Source organism: Harpia harpyja, chromosome 17, assembly GCF_026419915.1.
Source record: "Harpia harpyja isolate bHarHar1 chromosome 17, bHarHar1 primary haplotype, whole genome shotgun sequence".
In the NCBI taxonomy this organism is placed as follows: Eukaryota; Metazoa; Chordata; class Aves; order Accipitriformes; family Accipitridae; genus Harpia; species Harpia harpyja.
In genome coordinates, this window is record NC_068956.1 from 592,552 (window position 1) to 607,655 (window position 15,104).

The 15,104-nt window shown below is 53.7% G+C and overlaps 1 protein-coding gene across 10 annotated transcripts in view; it reads right to left on the bottom strand.

Moving 5' to 3' along the window:
* Positions 1-274: 274 nt before the first annotated feature.
* Positions 275-15,104, bottom strand: part of STIM1 (stromal interaction molecule 1) — a 102,341-nt gene continuing 87,511 nt past the window's right edge. For 2 of the 10 annotated variants that reach the window (XM_052812521.1, XM_052812522.1), the window contains 3 exons: positions 14,379-14,459; positions 10,903-11,302; positions 275-1,686 (listed from right to left, as the gene is read on the bottom strand). In XM_052812521.1, the coding sequence (XP_052668481.1) occupies positions 1,137-1,686; positions 10,903-11,302; positions 14,379-14,459 (1,031 nt within the window). In that variant the 3' untranslated portion in view covers positions 275-1,136. Of the gene's footprint in view, positions 1,687-7,894; positions 7,914-10,902; positions 11,303-14,378; positions 14,460-15,104 lie in introns of all 10 variants that reach the window. The other 8 variants (XM_052812525.1, XM_052812526.1, XM_052812527.1 and 5 more) reach the window with 7 other exon arrangements.

The window sequence follows — 15,104 nt, forward strand, 5'->3', positions numbered from 1 at the left end:
TCCTCTTCGTGTGGACGCGGTGGCTGGACCCGGCTCTGCGCCCAACACCCTTCGGTGCTCCTCCATCACCGGGGTCCCCACTCCTTGCCCCACCGAGCCGTGCCCCCCGGGACGTATCTGGGTTTGCAGGAGCTGCCTCCGGCCCTGCTCCCCCCGCCACGTCCAGGGGCCTGGGGGGGAGTAAAGACAGGGGCAGCCGTGGGCTTCTCTGTGCCGGAGCAGCCGGCACAGCGTCCAACCCACCCCGCTGCCGTGTACAGACACCGGTGCTGCTCCGGCAGCCCCGTCCCACTGGGGAAACCCAGCGGGCTGCAGCCGCCTCCGGCGCAAGCGGGAAGCGGGTCGAGGGCACGCTGCGGGCAGAGCTCCTGGATGGACGAGTACCGGCAAGGGCAGAGCCCTCCCTCGCGAGGGCGTTTAACTTGCTCTTGCTTATCAAGAGCGCACAAACAGGGATTCCCCCTCCCAACCGTCATAGCGATGGGGGCCGGGGTGTAGAAAAGTGACTCACAGAAATGAGGAGAGAACCGCTGCGACGTCCACGAGGCAGCTCGCCCGAACACTCGCACCTGAGTCACCCCGAGAGCCGAGCGGGGAGCGTGCTGCCTCCTCGGGGAGCAGCCGGCCCCGCTCCCCAGCGGGCTCCCACCACCCCGACCTTCCATACAGCCTGTGCAAAAGTTGGAAGAGGCAGAAGAACCGGAAAAAAAAAAATTAATAACAATAAAAAATAAAATAAAAAAATAAAACCACGTTGAAACCAAACCCAAATGCCGTGTGGCTGAGCAGAGGCAGGAGTAACTGGAAGCCATGCACAGCAAAGCCAGGGACTGCAGCAGTCGGAAGGGGAGAAAGGGCGGCTGTTCTCTTTGGGGGGAGCGGTCGTCGTCATCTTTTTTTTTTTTTTTTCTCAGAGATCAGGAAATAAATAAGTTTAAATAGCTCCTCCCATTGCCGGTGTTAGGTGAGGCGACTCAGAAACGGAGGGTGCGGAGGGGAGGGCGGCGGGTGCTGGCCAGCACCCGACCCCGCAGGGTCCGGGATGGGTGGGTGCGCTGCGTTCCCGATGCACGGCCGCCCCCCGGTCCCAGTGGGTCGCGCTCCTGGGTGGGTTTCCTCTTCCCCCCCTCCTCTCTCTACTTCTTGGGCTTCTTGAAGATCTTTAGGGGGAACTTTTTCTTGCTCTGGCCGAGGTCAACCTCATCGCCTGTCAAGCTGCTGTCCTCGTCCCCCGGGCTCTTCTTGGCAGCCAGCTGCGGGATGCGGGTGCTCTTGGCGCTGCCAGGCCGGCAGTCAGAGATGGGGGAGGGGGTGTCGGGGTCGGTGGAGCTGGGGCTGTGGGAGCGGGAGGAATCCGAGTGGGTGTGCTTGCCGGCTGTCGGGTGGCTGATCTCCCCCAGGCTGGAGGACTTCTCCATGCCGTGGTTCACCATCATCATCTTCTTCATCACCATGGGGCTCTCGGGCAGCCGCTCCGGCAAAGCCCCCAGGGCGGAGGCCTCCGCGTGCCTGCTGCCGCCGTTGGGGGTGGGCGCGCCGATGGCAGGGTGGCCGGGGGCAGCCTCCTCGATGGACCTGGTCAGCAGGTTGGGCCGGGCAGCCAGGAGCTTGGGCGCAGAGCTGGGGATACGCTGGTGGTCGCTCAGGTGCGGGATGGAGGAGTCGGAGTCGCAGTGAGTTAAGTCTCTGGGGTGGAAAGGGCGGAGGGGAGAGAGAGGTCGTTAGTGCCGCCGGCCCCGCGGCCCCGCGACGCGCGCCCGAGCCTGCACACACACAGATGCAGTGGCTGAGGGCGGCCGGCAGGCAGGGCGATGCAGGGGAACCCCCTCGGCGGCAGCCCCGTCCCGCACCGGTGGCTTGCGGCGAGGCCCCGGGGAGCAGGAGCGGGGCCGATGCCCGTCCCGCTCCCGCCGCCTCGCCCGCCGGTTCTGCTCCTCCGTACCAGCGCCAGCAGGACGACCGCGGCAGGCACCCCCGGGGACGAGGCGGGGGCTCGTCCAGCCCGGTGCCAGCACACGAGGCAAAGCCATCCGCCGCTGCAGGCAGGCAGGGCTGCCCGCTGCCTCCCCCTGCAAGCGCAGCCCCTCTGCCCAGCACAGGTTCAGCGCCGCGGGGAGCTGGGAGGAAGCACTGTACGTGGAAGCAGAACCAGAGGGATCGAGGCCCCGATCCATGAGGCAGCGGCAAGCACTCAGCCCCGAGCTCGTGGGTCCAGAGGCACCGGCCGCGGCTCCGGTGGCCGTCAGGGGCCCTCCGCCAGGCACAGCAGGGCTGGCCGGCCGCCGCTGGGCTCTGCTCAGAGCCGGCAGCTCCCTCCCGCTCCCTGAAAAACAACCCTGCCAGCCCACTTCTTTCCCATGGATCCCAGCGGGAGCTGGGCCAGGGAGCTCACAGCATTGCAGAGCTCGCCCTGACCCCCAGAGAACTGGTGCAGCTGCGAGAGCCGATGCCCTTCCAGCTGCAGGACTGGGGGCAACTTCATCAGAGGGTTCCTCTGCGCTTGCTCAGCTCGCATCTGTGTGTGCGCACGCCCGCTTCGCCCCTCCGAGCCGTGAGGCTGCAGCCTGACCGCAGCCCCCGGACAGAAAGCACCAGACCAACCGTTTCCCCCTTTTCCTGGGACAGCTGGTGCAAACCTCTAATCCCGGAGGGAGGAATTAGAGGTTCGGCTTTCCCGCGCGAAGCCATGCCCGAGCGCGTGCTCCTGACACGCAGCTGCCTGTGGTCGCTGCCTGCAGACCCTCTGCTGCACAGCGGTTTGTGCCCCCAGCCTGGTGCCTACTTGTGACTGCAAATGGCATTAGAGCGTTGCTGCGCCAGCCCGAGGAGCTCCCAGATCCTTTCTGAAGCGGAGAGTGGGAGGTAGGAGGAGGGGAGAAATGGAAAGTCACAGCTTACGACTTCCAGCCGGGATCACCCAGGTGGGTGCAACGCTGCTGTACCCGACATCCCCACGGTTCCTGCCGAAACCTGCTAGCGTGCCCGTGCAGCTGGACAAAGAGCTACACTGCTCTCGCTACCACCTACTTTAACGCTGGCCTCAGGACTCGGATGCCGCACGGCCATCCCTCCTGCCTGGGAGGGCAGGCACAGGCAGGGGACGGGGGCTGCGAGGGGGGTTCACGCACGGTCTGCACCAGCTGGAGGCAAGTAGTACAGGATGGGAAAGGCGAATGGAGAGAAAAGGAGCAAAGAGGAGGAGAAGCGAAAGGCTGTGAGAAGAGACAGGAGGTGCTCAACAGTTCCTCGGCCCCTGCCACCCCCCTGCTCTCCGCTCCCGGCGCAGACCCCCCCCACGCAGCTGAGCCCCAGGACGTGGGTCACTGTGCCCTGCTTAGCCCTGCCACGCTCAGCACCAAACCCGCCCGGCACAGTGTGTGAAGAGCGCCTAGTTCCTCTTTTACGATACCAGCATAAATAACATCGGAGTTTGGAGGCAGCAAAAGAGAGAGGCAAGACAAGAGAAGATGCCCTCACTACCAAGCTGGTATATAAGGAGACTTCCAGGTGGTGTTGGGTGGATGCTCAGGAAAAGTGGCTGCAGCAACAGAGCACAAAGTCACCCAGTACAACGGCACTAGCACAAGGTGCTTATAAAAGGCAGGAAAGATTCTCCTCAGATCATTGCCCTTCATAATGATAACAAGGGTATTTTTTAAACAAAACCCACTGAATAAACTTGGGCCCTCGTTTAACAGCTCCATAGGAATATATGGAGGAAAGGGGCATTAAAAAACCTCGTGGATGGTTAGGATGCAGCCCAAGATCCACTGTGAGAGCCCAGCTGTGGAGACTGTCTCATCTCTTATTTTAACAAGAAGAAAATAGCCCCAGGCATTGCTGGAATAGTCCTTGCCTTTCGCACACGCACAACTGAGCCCATCTGACATCCGAACGATGGAGAGCTGCATCCTCAAGGTTAGCAGCAGGCAGGGGAGAACAGGAACTGAACAATTTGGATGGTGTGAAATCCCCAGCTATTCTGAGTGAGCATCTTGGAGGCCATCCAAGGGAGACAACTGCGATGAAACACACCGTATGGAGCCACGGGAGCTCCCGATTCCCCAACGCCACCAGCAGATACTGCGGCTCTGCAGAAGGTCACCGTCACAGCTCATGGCCCACAGCTTTCACTGGGATAACTGGGGCAGTCAGCTTCGGGAACAGCAGCATCAATAAAAAAACTTGATGGGGCTGAACATGAGAGTATTTCAGAGCCGTCTTCTGAAAGGTGGACACCGATGGCACCCACACAACCTGGGGGGCTCGAGACCTCAGGCTGCTGCTAGTAAATGCAGAAGAAAGATGTAACTGTAATCACAACTCAACTCCTTTCCTTTAAGAAAGTTAGGAGTCTCAGGCTCTTCCTGAACATTTCTTGCGCACGTCGGTGCTTAACACACCTGCAAAGGGGGAATTTCTGCTGGGGAATTTCTGCCAGGCCACTCGTTGTGTCACCTCTCTCAAGAAAGGGTGGCAGAAGCCATTGCATGCAGGTGCTGAGCTGCTGTCAAGAGAGATGCTGCAAGGGTGAACCAGTGCTGAACACATGCTTTCAGAGGTTTATTTCCTCCACGAATACCTGGAAAGTGTCCCCTTTCCACGAAAACAAAGCAGACTTTGGCCGCCTGGTTTGGCACCAGCCCTGCAGACCAATGCCGAGCAAGGGAAGGCAGCGGCCGGTGTGTCCTCCCAGCTGGCGCTCGGTCCCAGCACACCGAGGAGAGGGAGCGATGCTGCTGCAGAAGCTGCATCTTCTGAGCTGCCCGTGGGCTGCCCATCCTGCTGCCCACGCACCTGCTGCTCACCGCTCACTGCAGAGTTCAGTTCAGGGGAAAAGGCTCCATCCAGACTCCCTGCTCAGCCACTGCCGTACAGGCACACCGGTGAGGCAGCACGGGAAGGCAGCCGGGCAATACCCTTGGCCTGGAAACGATGCTGACCTGAGGCAGGACTATGAGCAGGCAGGACCACCTCCAGGCAGCGCAGGCAGGTCCGCAGCACCCGCTCCGGACTCATTCTGGCTGATCCCGTCAGGCTGGTGTGCCGCTATGGCACGGTTGGACCACTGCTTCCCCAAGGACCACCTCCCTAAGGAATACGGTGCAAGAGCTGAGCACCTGCTGCTCAAGTTCACCCGACGAAGTGGCTGAGCATCGTGCAGATGCAGCGCGCCCTGGCCAGTGAAGGCAGGTTTAGACAGTAACGCCTGCTCGCTTGAAATTCAACGTTGTAGCTCCACCGAGGAATATTCTTTTCCGGTAAAAATCACCCCAACCCTTCCACTGGATGCCATAATCACAAAGGTATCTGAGTGGGGGTCAGTGAAAAGAAATCCTTTAAAAAAAAAAAACCTGAGGTAATACCAAATACAGCAAAAAATATTTTTTTTAACTGAGGTGACTTAAAAAGCACCTTATTTGTGAAGAAGGTGAGTTTCCTCCCTGCTGAGATCTGCAAATGCCCGTTAGCTCGGAGGCCATCCAGCACACCTCACCCCCTCTCTCACAGGGTCCTGCACAGTTTTAAATCCAGAGGAGACAAAAGAAATCCCGTGGCTACGGCAGCGTATGGAGAAAATGACGACAGCAGATGGAGAAACATCCTCCGGTCCAGGAGGATTTTCTTCCCCCAAGCGCAGACGCTGGGAACCTGATCCTCGGACAGCTGGTCCTGAGCCCTGGGGAGATGGAGGCGAAACGCTGCCTCTGGCCGATGCCAGTGTGCAGTATGGCTGTCACATCTCCTCCTGGGACCGCTCTCACCGCAGCTAAGGGTCCCTGGGCATCAAGGGGTTGGTGGTCAGTTTGCGGGGGTCCAGCTCCCCATTGCAGGCATGGCTGTCGCCGCTGTTCCCTGGGGATGCTCTGCCCCGGCGCAGATGGCTGGCACCACGCTGGGTGCTACCTTGGTCCAACCTTGTTGGACCACAATTTTTTCTCCCTGGGCTCGCCGGCTTGCTGTCCAGAGGGGGACTGAAGGAGCTGATAGGGCAAAACAGCCTACGAGCACACACTTTTCACATATCCCAATGGTCCTGAGCTAACCCATTTTATTCATAATCTATCCAGCTGTAACTCAGGAATATATTCCCAAAGGGTAGAGGCAAGACACTGTGACTGCTGACAACAGCACACCAAGTGGCACATCAGCGGTGGGCAGCGGAGAAGACCCCCAGCAGCAGCAGCCCCCACGCTGCTCTGCGAAGCTGCAGTTCAGCCCACGGCAGCCGAGACGCGGGCACGATGTGCTGGCACACAGCAGAACACTCACCACGCCAGGGACGACCCAAGGGGCTGGCTGGGCCATTAACTCTCCCGACAGCCTTTGGACCAGGACATTCGGGCATATGCCGAGATGGACCTCCTGCATCCCCACGGGCACGGACTGATTTTTAGAACTAAACACCAGCAGCTGGAAACTTTTGCTGGGACTTTCTACAGCCCCAAACGATCCTTTCTGGTGGTTCCCACAAGTAAGTGTGCGACAGGGGAGGTGTGTGTCCACGGGGACACGACTCCCTGGCATGCACGCCGGCTTTGCCAGAGAAACCAAGGAGGAGGGGATGCTCCTGAGCCCAGTGCCAGGATAAGAGGGGAGGAAAGACCATTGCCAGGATATTGCCGGTCATCTCGGGCAAGGCTCAGCCAAGAAGGGCGGGCCTATATCCTGCTAATTTTCATGAGGCTTATGCTCTTGAATTGATATGGCACATTTTCAAGAGAAAACACTGGCCTGGGACACAGCCAGCCTTGATGGAAGCAGGGGAAGGTGCCTTCAGAGAAAGCGCTTCTGCGGTGCAGCAGGAAATACTGAACACTCATCCCTCCTGAAAACCTCAGACCACCAAGTGAACATGAAAATACCTGGGAGCCTCATTTAAGACAGCATGTTCCTCAATCCCAGCCGCACTGCCACAGTGTTCACTTCTTTCTTTTCAGTGTAGCTGGGCACACTTACAATCTATGAATACCGAAGCCGATGGCATTCACCTATGTGAAGGCAGGATGCGCGCGCTGCTGCTGTTTTATCTGCTTTCACCTGCGCTTCCTACCGTGCCACTCCCAAGAATCCACAACGACCGCCATGAATGAGAGAGGGTGAGCAAATGGGAATGGACTGACTTTGCAAACAAAAGAAGCAGAGCGCAAAGCATGGAGTAAAGAAAGACTGGTAGTGGTGGAGAAAGAGGGGAGAGGGCAGGAGGATGATACAAAATAAATATTTATTTTTCCTCAACTTTGCAGCCCACTGAATGATTTCTCCTGGTGGGCTCCTGCTGTCTGCACAATCCAGGACATGGGCTGTAGGAAAGCTTAGGAGTGGCTCAAGGGCGTCTGACACTAAAGCAGGGCTTGGTCTACCAGCCTCATACAGACCTTGCTGCCTCTACCACTCCCTACCCTTTACTGAGAGCACCCATAACTGCAAGGCTATACATTATATACCTAGCTAGCATGTGGCACCAGGGCAGCAAAGGCTTCCCCTAAGGCAAAATGAAATTTTCTGTACAGCTTAGTTATTCTGCTGTGCTCCACGTGGCACAGTCAGAGGCTTAGTAACAGCCTCTACAATGCAAATCCAACAGTAATTTCTTCCCTTCCATTCTGTAAGAGCTGTGAATTACTCTTTTCACTGGATTACTGACACTCTCCTTTTGCTTTGGCTGCCACCTCCCTTCCCCATTGGAAAAGGGCCACCAGCATGGGGATTTGGTCCTACACTCCCATCTCCATCAGGTTTATCCACGGGTACCACTTGAAGCAGGCACTGGCAGCAGCAACCTCTGTGCACACAGCACCCTCCAACCCCTCTCCCCCCCCAAGGGACACCCAGTCCACTTCATTAACATTAAAAAACACACATCAGCCTTCAAAATCAGAACAGCTCTGACCTTATTTGCACCGGATCCTCTGAAGCCAATTGCAAAAGAGAAGCAAACAGTGAGGAGTTCATGAAAGCAATTCACCGGCCACGCGCTGGCCTTGCCTGGAGAGAAGGTCCCTACCAGGTTAACCCCCAGCAGACTTTAGCACCGTATACATCTTGCAGGGAGAAAAGAGATCCCCGAGCTTTTCTCTGGGGGAACGGCTCGTTTGAGATGATTTCTCTTGCGAGGTCTCGCCAACATTGGCATCTGCTGGATATGAGAGGCTAAAGCAATCCAGCAGCCCAAAGTACTCAAGGTAGCACTCTCCTCCTACCAAGGGAGCCAGGAGCCAGGAATTTTTTGGGTTCCGTTTTCATCCTTGGCAATGACTCCCTGGAAGGCCTTTCTCAGCCTCAGCTTCCCCATCTGTTCTGCTTGCCTCTTTGGGAGGCTGTGGAGCTCGAGGGATGTAAGTAAAGGCCTCCAAGACTGGTTATATAAAAGAGAAAGAGCAATACATTGGCTTGTGCTGTGGCGTGCCTTCGTGGCAATATTTTTAAAGAGATGCATCTAAGCAGCATCTGCTAACGATGCAGTTTGACAAAAAATTAAAAGCAACAAAGCAAGAACACATTTGGGCACCCAATTCTTCATTTCTGTTTTCTGCAGTGAACAGAAAATGAATAAGCATGGATTTTGGAGTCGTCTGCTATTGTGTAGCTGAAGCAAATCTTACATGAGAAGTTCTTACTCTGCAAAACTCCATTGCTAAATCAATTATCCTGCATCAACAGGTGGTTTTCGCTATGGGAACAGGGAGAAAACAGTCCTATCTTCCACTGAACGGTGGCCAATTATGTTCTGACAAACTACTAAGTGCCCATGGGGAATAAGGAGAAGACCCCAGTTATTCTCTCCTAATGACCTCTCAGCATCATTGTCTTTTCTAATGGGGATCCCAAAGTCACACTACATTTCCCTCTGCCACTCTCAGGGGAGTCTACAGGTTTGAGACTTCAACCTGGTCAGCAATTAAGTGTACCACAGGCCTCAGCTGAAAAAAAAAAAAAAATCATGTTTATACAGCTATTTTTGAAACAGTACATCAGCCTTCAAGCTCCCAGGACAAGCCCTCCTTTCTACAGAGACAGGAAGGTCGATGGTAAACAGGGACTGTGCGATGTTACCAGAAGCATTCCCAGCTTTTATCAGTCAAACTGGGACAGCTGCAACTGAACTCAAATTGGCAGTAATTAATCTAAATTTTAATCATGCTGCTTCTCGTAATCCCAAAACAAACATTACTAAATTAACCAAGATGTTGCTCTTTAATTGTCCATTGTGGAGCAGGTGCAGTAATTTCCCCCCGCCCCAATACTCCAGAATCCATAATCTGCCTGGGGCTGCTCGGGGCTTTACACGTGCTGCTTCTTGCAGCCTGGGCTCAGGGATGCTCTGGTCCAGCGGGCAGCCCGCAGGCAGCCCGGCTTTGAGACACACAAGTTAGCAAGGGAGTGAGACATCCAAAACAGAGACTGTGTAAATGATGTCAGGAGAGAACCTACGCCTAAGGGCAGAGGTACCTACAGATAAAGGAATAATGGTACAACGTGCCGGGACAGATGAAGATGTGGTGACTTGGAATGTTGTCCTGCCTGGATAAATAAACCTGAAAGGACATCGTCCCCATCGACTTCCTCACTGAGAGACTTCCAGCCTTTTCCCAGAAGTCTGTTCCCTAATGCTGTGGATAAGGAGACTATTTTTAATTTTACCAAGGAGAAAGCGCAGAACAGAGAGATGTAATGACTTGGCCACGGTCAGAGGCAGCTCCCCGGCAGGGCAGGAGGACAGGACTCCCCTGATGGCCCATCACAGCCCTTCCACCATCTGCTTCAGCGCCGACACCTTCACACCAAGTGCCTGCGATGTCCCTGAACCAGAGACCACGCAAACCAGACTTGCCACTCACCCCTTAGCCGAGGGTTTAAATGAAGCATCTGAATGGACGCAGTCTCAAACCGCACTCCGGAGCTGGGTCCATCCATGACCCACGTGGGGCGAGGACCTCCAATGACTGCTGCCTGTGGACCTTGTTTGCAAGAAAGCCACCCCAGGCCACCCAAGGAACGCGATCCTCTGCTTGGGCTACAGAACATTTCTGAAATCGGGACAGTTGCCGGAGGCCCCCTTGCAGCACCCCAGTTAGAGCAGACAGGATTCCCACACCTATGGCCCACCCAGTCCTTCGCCTTTCTAACACCAGCAGGGTGAATCAGCAGAGGTCAGGGATTTAGGGGTGTGGATGACAACTAGCCCCTTGGATCCTATCGTACGTAGGTCTCCAAAGAACCGTTGCTCGCCAGCTGTTACTACTAAAAGGGACCAAGTTAAAGCCAGTGATCCAGCATAAGAAGCACCAACTCCCTCCTCATTATTCAGACATTCCTTAGCCAAAACACAACCATGCTTCACCGCCTACCAAAACAGAGGTCGAGAGACGCTCTGAAACATGGAATTCCTAAATCCTGCTTTTTTCCATCTCTTAAAAACAGCATGAATTTCAAACCCTTCGGCAGCACCAACTACTATCTCACAGTATCTACCCATCGTGTTTCCTTTGCAATTCGCTTGTGAAGACCCCAAATAAGTCAAGGCTTCAAATAAGGTCAGTGTTTGTTTGATTAGTTGTGTTACCTTTGTTCTCACAGGTGCATTACCCAAGTGAAAGACTGACTTATTTAGCGATAACCGAGTGCCGAGGAATTCTCATTTGCTTAGCTACAGTTAAACAACAGCACCTCCATGGTTTATGCACCTGCTGAGTTCGCAGATATGGGAATGGACCATGGAGCACTCCTTAGAGGGTCCACTGGCACGGGAGAGCGGTTGAAGAAACAAACGTGGATAAATCATGAAATAAAGGCCCAAAAGGAAAGGGTGGAAGGAATCTAGGAGAAAGAGCACCCGAGCAAGCATCAGCTCTGAGACACAGCAGGCAAGAGGGAGCTAGAAAAGAAACAGCAATATACCCAAAGCTTTCAGTGCGACAGCGAACTCCAGAGGTGACATCAGGAGGGGGCAGATCAGGGATGGAGTCCATCTGAAGGAAATAAGAGGAGGTGGTGTGATGGTAATAGATAGGGTGGACATGGCAAGCAGGAGCAGATGCAGTGGTGGTGGATGAGGAGCAAGAGGTGGAAGAGGTGGTGGTGGCAGCAGATGATGGGCTGGTGCCGGGAAGGTCGGAACTGAAAGACTGTCCAGAGGAGAGGCTGTGCATTCGACGGAGAGAGACTCTGCCTGCCCAGTAATGGGCAGGTTGGCCCGACTCATTCTGGCCTTGCACATAACTCTCTACCAACCTCTGAGATCCGTGGGCGTGCTGTGGGTCCACCAGGCGCTGGCGAACTGTGCTGGGCAAGGCAGGAGCTGTAATGAGAGAAAGGGGAGAATGCTGAAGGCAGCACATCAAATCAGCGAGGAGGCAACGCAATAAAACTGCCACCCACGGCCAGGGCTACGCACCGCAGCACCATGCTTTCTGTCACCGGGACACTTGCTCAGACCACTGCAGCCATCCCACCTTGTGCTATAAGTTACCCTGGTTTAATGCAGATGAGCATTAAGCTGGCGCTACTGCTTAACATGCTAGATTAATGCCCAGCCCATGAAAAACTCTGTTTGCCATTCCTGATATAGGTGCTTTCTGAACACCTTATCTGATCATCTTGCTTGAAGCAGAAACTGGCTGCATGATTCATCCTACCCAACTTTACATCAGAGCTACCACCCAGGCTCCCTTTATAGTAAACGTGAACAAGTCAGTACTTTCAGGGCATGATTCATTTCATCCTAACGCAGACATCCAAATCGCTCAGATGCTTCATGCCCTGGTACTTCTATTTCCCTACACAGCCTAAAAAAAGGAGCCTCCGGTGATCAGTTCAAATGTAGGCACCTAAAGCCAGCGAGGTGAGCTCCATTCCCGGAGCTCGGCTCTGCTCCTGCTTCCAGCATCGTTGTGCCAGTGCAACTCCTGGAGCAAGGCGCAGGAATGCAGGACAGAAAGCAGGGTTGCGAAGTACAGCTGCACTTTGTGTTCAGGCACAGGAAGGCTTCTATGAAGATGCAGAAACCTCCCAACCGTGTACCCTTCTGCAGGGCAGAACAGCCGGGACACGTGACGGATGTATAGTAACTATGATATTAATTGGGTAGGCACAGGCTTTCGTCATCAGTCCACGCCTGAAATTATAGCTCTGGTCCAAAAGTGGTATCATCTGTTTCCAGTCTGTTTGATAATTAGCTCACTGATCAAAGAGACACTCAATTTGAAAAATATTTTTCTGTAATTGCAAATTCATCTTGGTTCAGAGAAACAAATTGGACTGCCTCCTTCAGTGCACTGTCACCAGCTAATTAACAGCTTTTAAAGATCATAATGATCTTTCTGGCCATGTAGTCTTTCCTGTCAGGTAACAGAGGCCAGAGAGGTCGGCCAGTTCTCTCTGCACCAAGCCTACGCTACCTCTGTACCACACCTACACACTGAGCCGGAGCCAGGGGGTCACCATTAGAAAGGCAGAGGGAGGCACCTTCATCTACACGGAGATTTCTGCACGCTCATCTCCATCAGGCAGAGCATTACACATGGAAAACTAAGGATCCACTCAGCTGCATCGCCATCCTGCAGACAACCCGACTGGTTGTATTTAACCCACTAGCTGTAATTTCCATACAAGATGTTCCTTCTTTTGCAGGAGATAAGGTGTTCAGGATTGTTCAGGATTTCTTATATACATAAGAAATAAATGTAAAAATGGGTTAAAAAGGTGAACAGACAGGAAAGCTAAGAAATGGAGTAGAAGGAGAGCTCCTTCGGGAATCGAAGAACCAGCAAATCACTGCTATAAAAACATACAGCTAGGAAACACGAGTCTCCTGCAGCTCAACTGACAGCAACAACTTAGGTACTGAAGCATCACTGCTGGGACGTATATTTCAAGTGGAAGAAGGAACAAGCAAGAATAATTCAGTCAACTTTGCTGTTTCCACATCCCCAAGGTTAATCACAGTTTCTCTCACAGGGTCCCACCGCTCAGGTTTGCTACTTCTTGCTTTACTACACTGCCCATCTATGAATCTTTTGCTGCAGCTCTTTATACCATCCACTTTCTATTTCAAGATTTTTTTTTTTCTCTCAAGAGCTCCAGAGCTGAAATTACATGAAATCGAGTCACACGGAGTCAAGGTGGAAAAAAAACCCCTTGCTCCAGTGGGGACTGCAGAAAACTGATCAGAGGAGGTGAGGGGGAGAGTGTTAATGGGCAGAACTGGAGGCTGTTCCAGCTCCCCTGCTGTGCCTTTGCAGCAGCAACTGCTGCTAACTAAGGCAGCACAGACAGGAATAGCACAGCTGATCCCTACTTGCCTGCTGCTGGCAGGGATACAGTTTAGGAGTCTCAGTTTGGAGGGCTAACAGGGATCCAAGCTCTACAGAATAATTAACTGGGGGATTATGGGTTTCTGCCACAGGCTTCTTTTTCTCTTGGGCCATGCTTTCTTCCCCAAGGGGTTTGTTGGGGTTTTTTTCCTGGCATTCCATTCCTCATTTACCAACTTGACACCTTACCCCTTTGCGTTCTCCTTTTGCACAATTTACCCTGCTATAAGCACCGGACCAAAGGCTGAGACCTTGCTTTGCACAGCCACAGCAGCCCCTCACATCCCACGAAGACCATCTCACTCCAGACACTGCACATGTTTTATCAACATTAGCCAAATAACCTGCTCATCATCCTGAGGAAGACCACCACCACGCAAGCCCTAACCAACACCAGTGTACAGCCTGGCCTGCTGCTGCACATGCTTGTCCTCCTCCATCCCACAACGGCCAGCGTTCAGCAGTGCTCCATGAAGGGAACACTTCCAGCCAAAAACAGGAGGCTCGGCGTCTCTGGGGCTGAGCATGCCGTCCCCACAGCCCCAGCATCAGGGCACCAGGGGACAGATTAGCATAATAAGTGGCATTGCTCAATTTATTTAAGGATACTGAGGGAAGAAAGGCACAGCAGCCAGCAGCAGCCCCCAAGGGGAAGATTGGGGTCAGCCTCAGCCGGCAGCGGAGGGGCTGCAAGCAAAGCCTGCGCAAAGAAAGAGGTGGGATGGGAAAGGGAACGTTATCACCTCCTCCTGGCCTAGCCTGAATCCTTAATCTCCACCTCAGGGGTAAAAACAAGTAAAAACAACCCTCCAGATTTCATAACTGGATTTTTTTTAAAAAAGCAAACCCCAAGAGCACATGAGAACTACAGCAAACTGTGATTCTTCTTCATCCCACCAGACTCTTCCCTGGGGTTAGTAAAGATGCTGATGACTCAGTGAAGAGAGGTAGATTCATTAGTTTTCCGTGCCAGAAAGTGGGAAAATTTGTGTATGTATTTTAGTCCAGAAAAAGGGCAGAGGGTAGAACAAAAAATTAAAATATAATTGAAGAGAACCAAACCAGGGTATTTCCAGAGGGACTGATCCTCCGAGGACAGAGATGAGCGGTCACTGAACCTGCGCCCGAAAAGCCAGGCTGCGTCTGGGATGGGCCAACCGGGTGTGAACGGGAGAGAGAAAAATGCGATTTACCATGAGAATCATCATGGGCAGTCAGCAACATCCCCAACACGTCTGGGGAGGAAAATCTCTGCACTTCTCTCCTGAAGCAGTTTTTGTACACAAAGAAAGAAAAATCCTCTAGGGAAAGGCAAACGCTCCCTTGCTTTGGGAACTTGGATGCCCAGCGCTTGCTACACGGAGTTATCACCCGCAGGGATGCAGATCAGCGCTGCGGCACACAGGCAGGCAGGCTCGCCGCTGATCACTGGACTGACGGGAACTGCAAGTGCTCACTGCAAGACTCTCACTGGAGGTGTCCCAAGCAAGGCACAAAGAAGCTGAGGCTTAAAATCTCAGATGAAGGCTCATGCCTCATACAGCTCACATCCTCCAGAGACTGTGCTTCAGGTGTTACTTAGGGCTTTTCTTCAGACATCCCTCTCTCATTAATACCTCACTTGCATCTTTGCACCTGTTTTATTAGAGCTGTCTAGCTTGGTTTCTAATGGTAACTGATAATCACAAAGACTAGTAGGACACCATTATCTGTTTGAGGCTTTAAACCTTCCCTATGCACACCCAACCCCATAAACCGCCAGCTCCAACCCCCGTGTTTGCTGAGGCC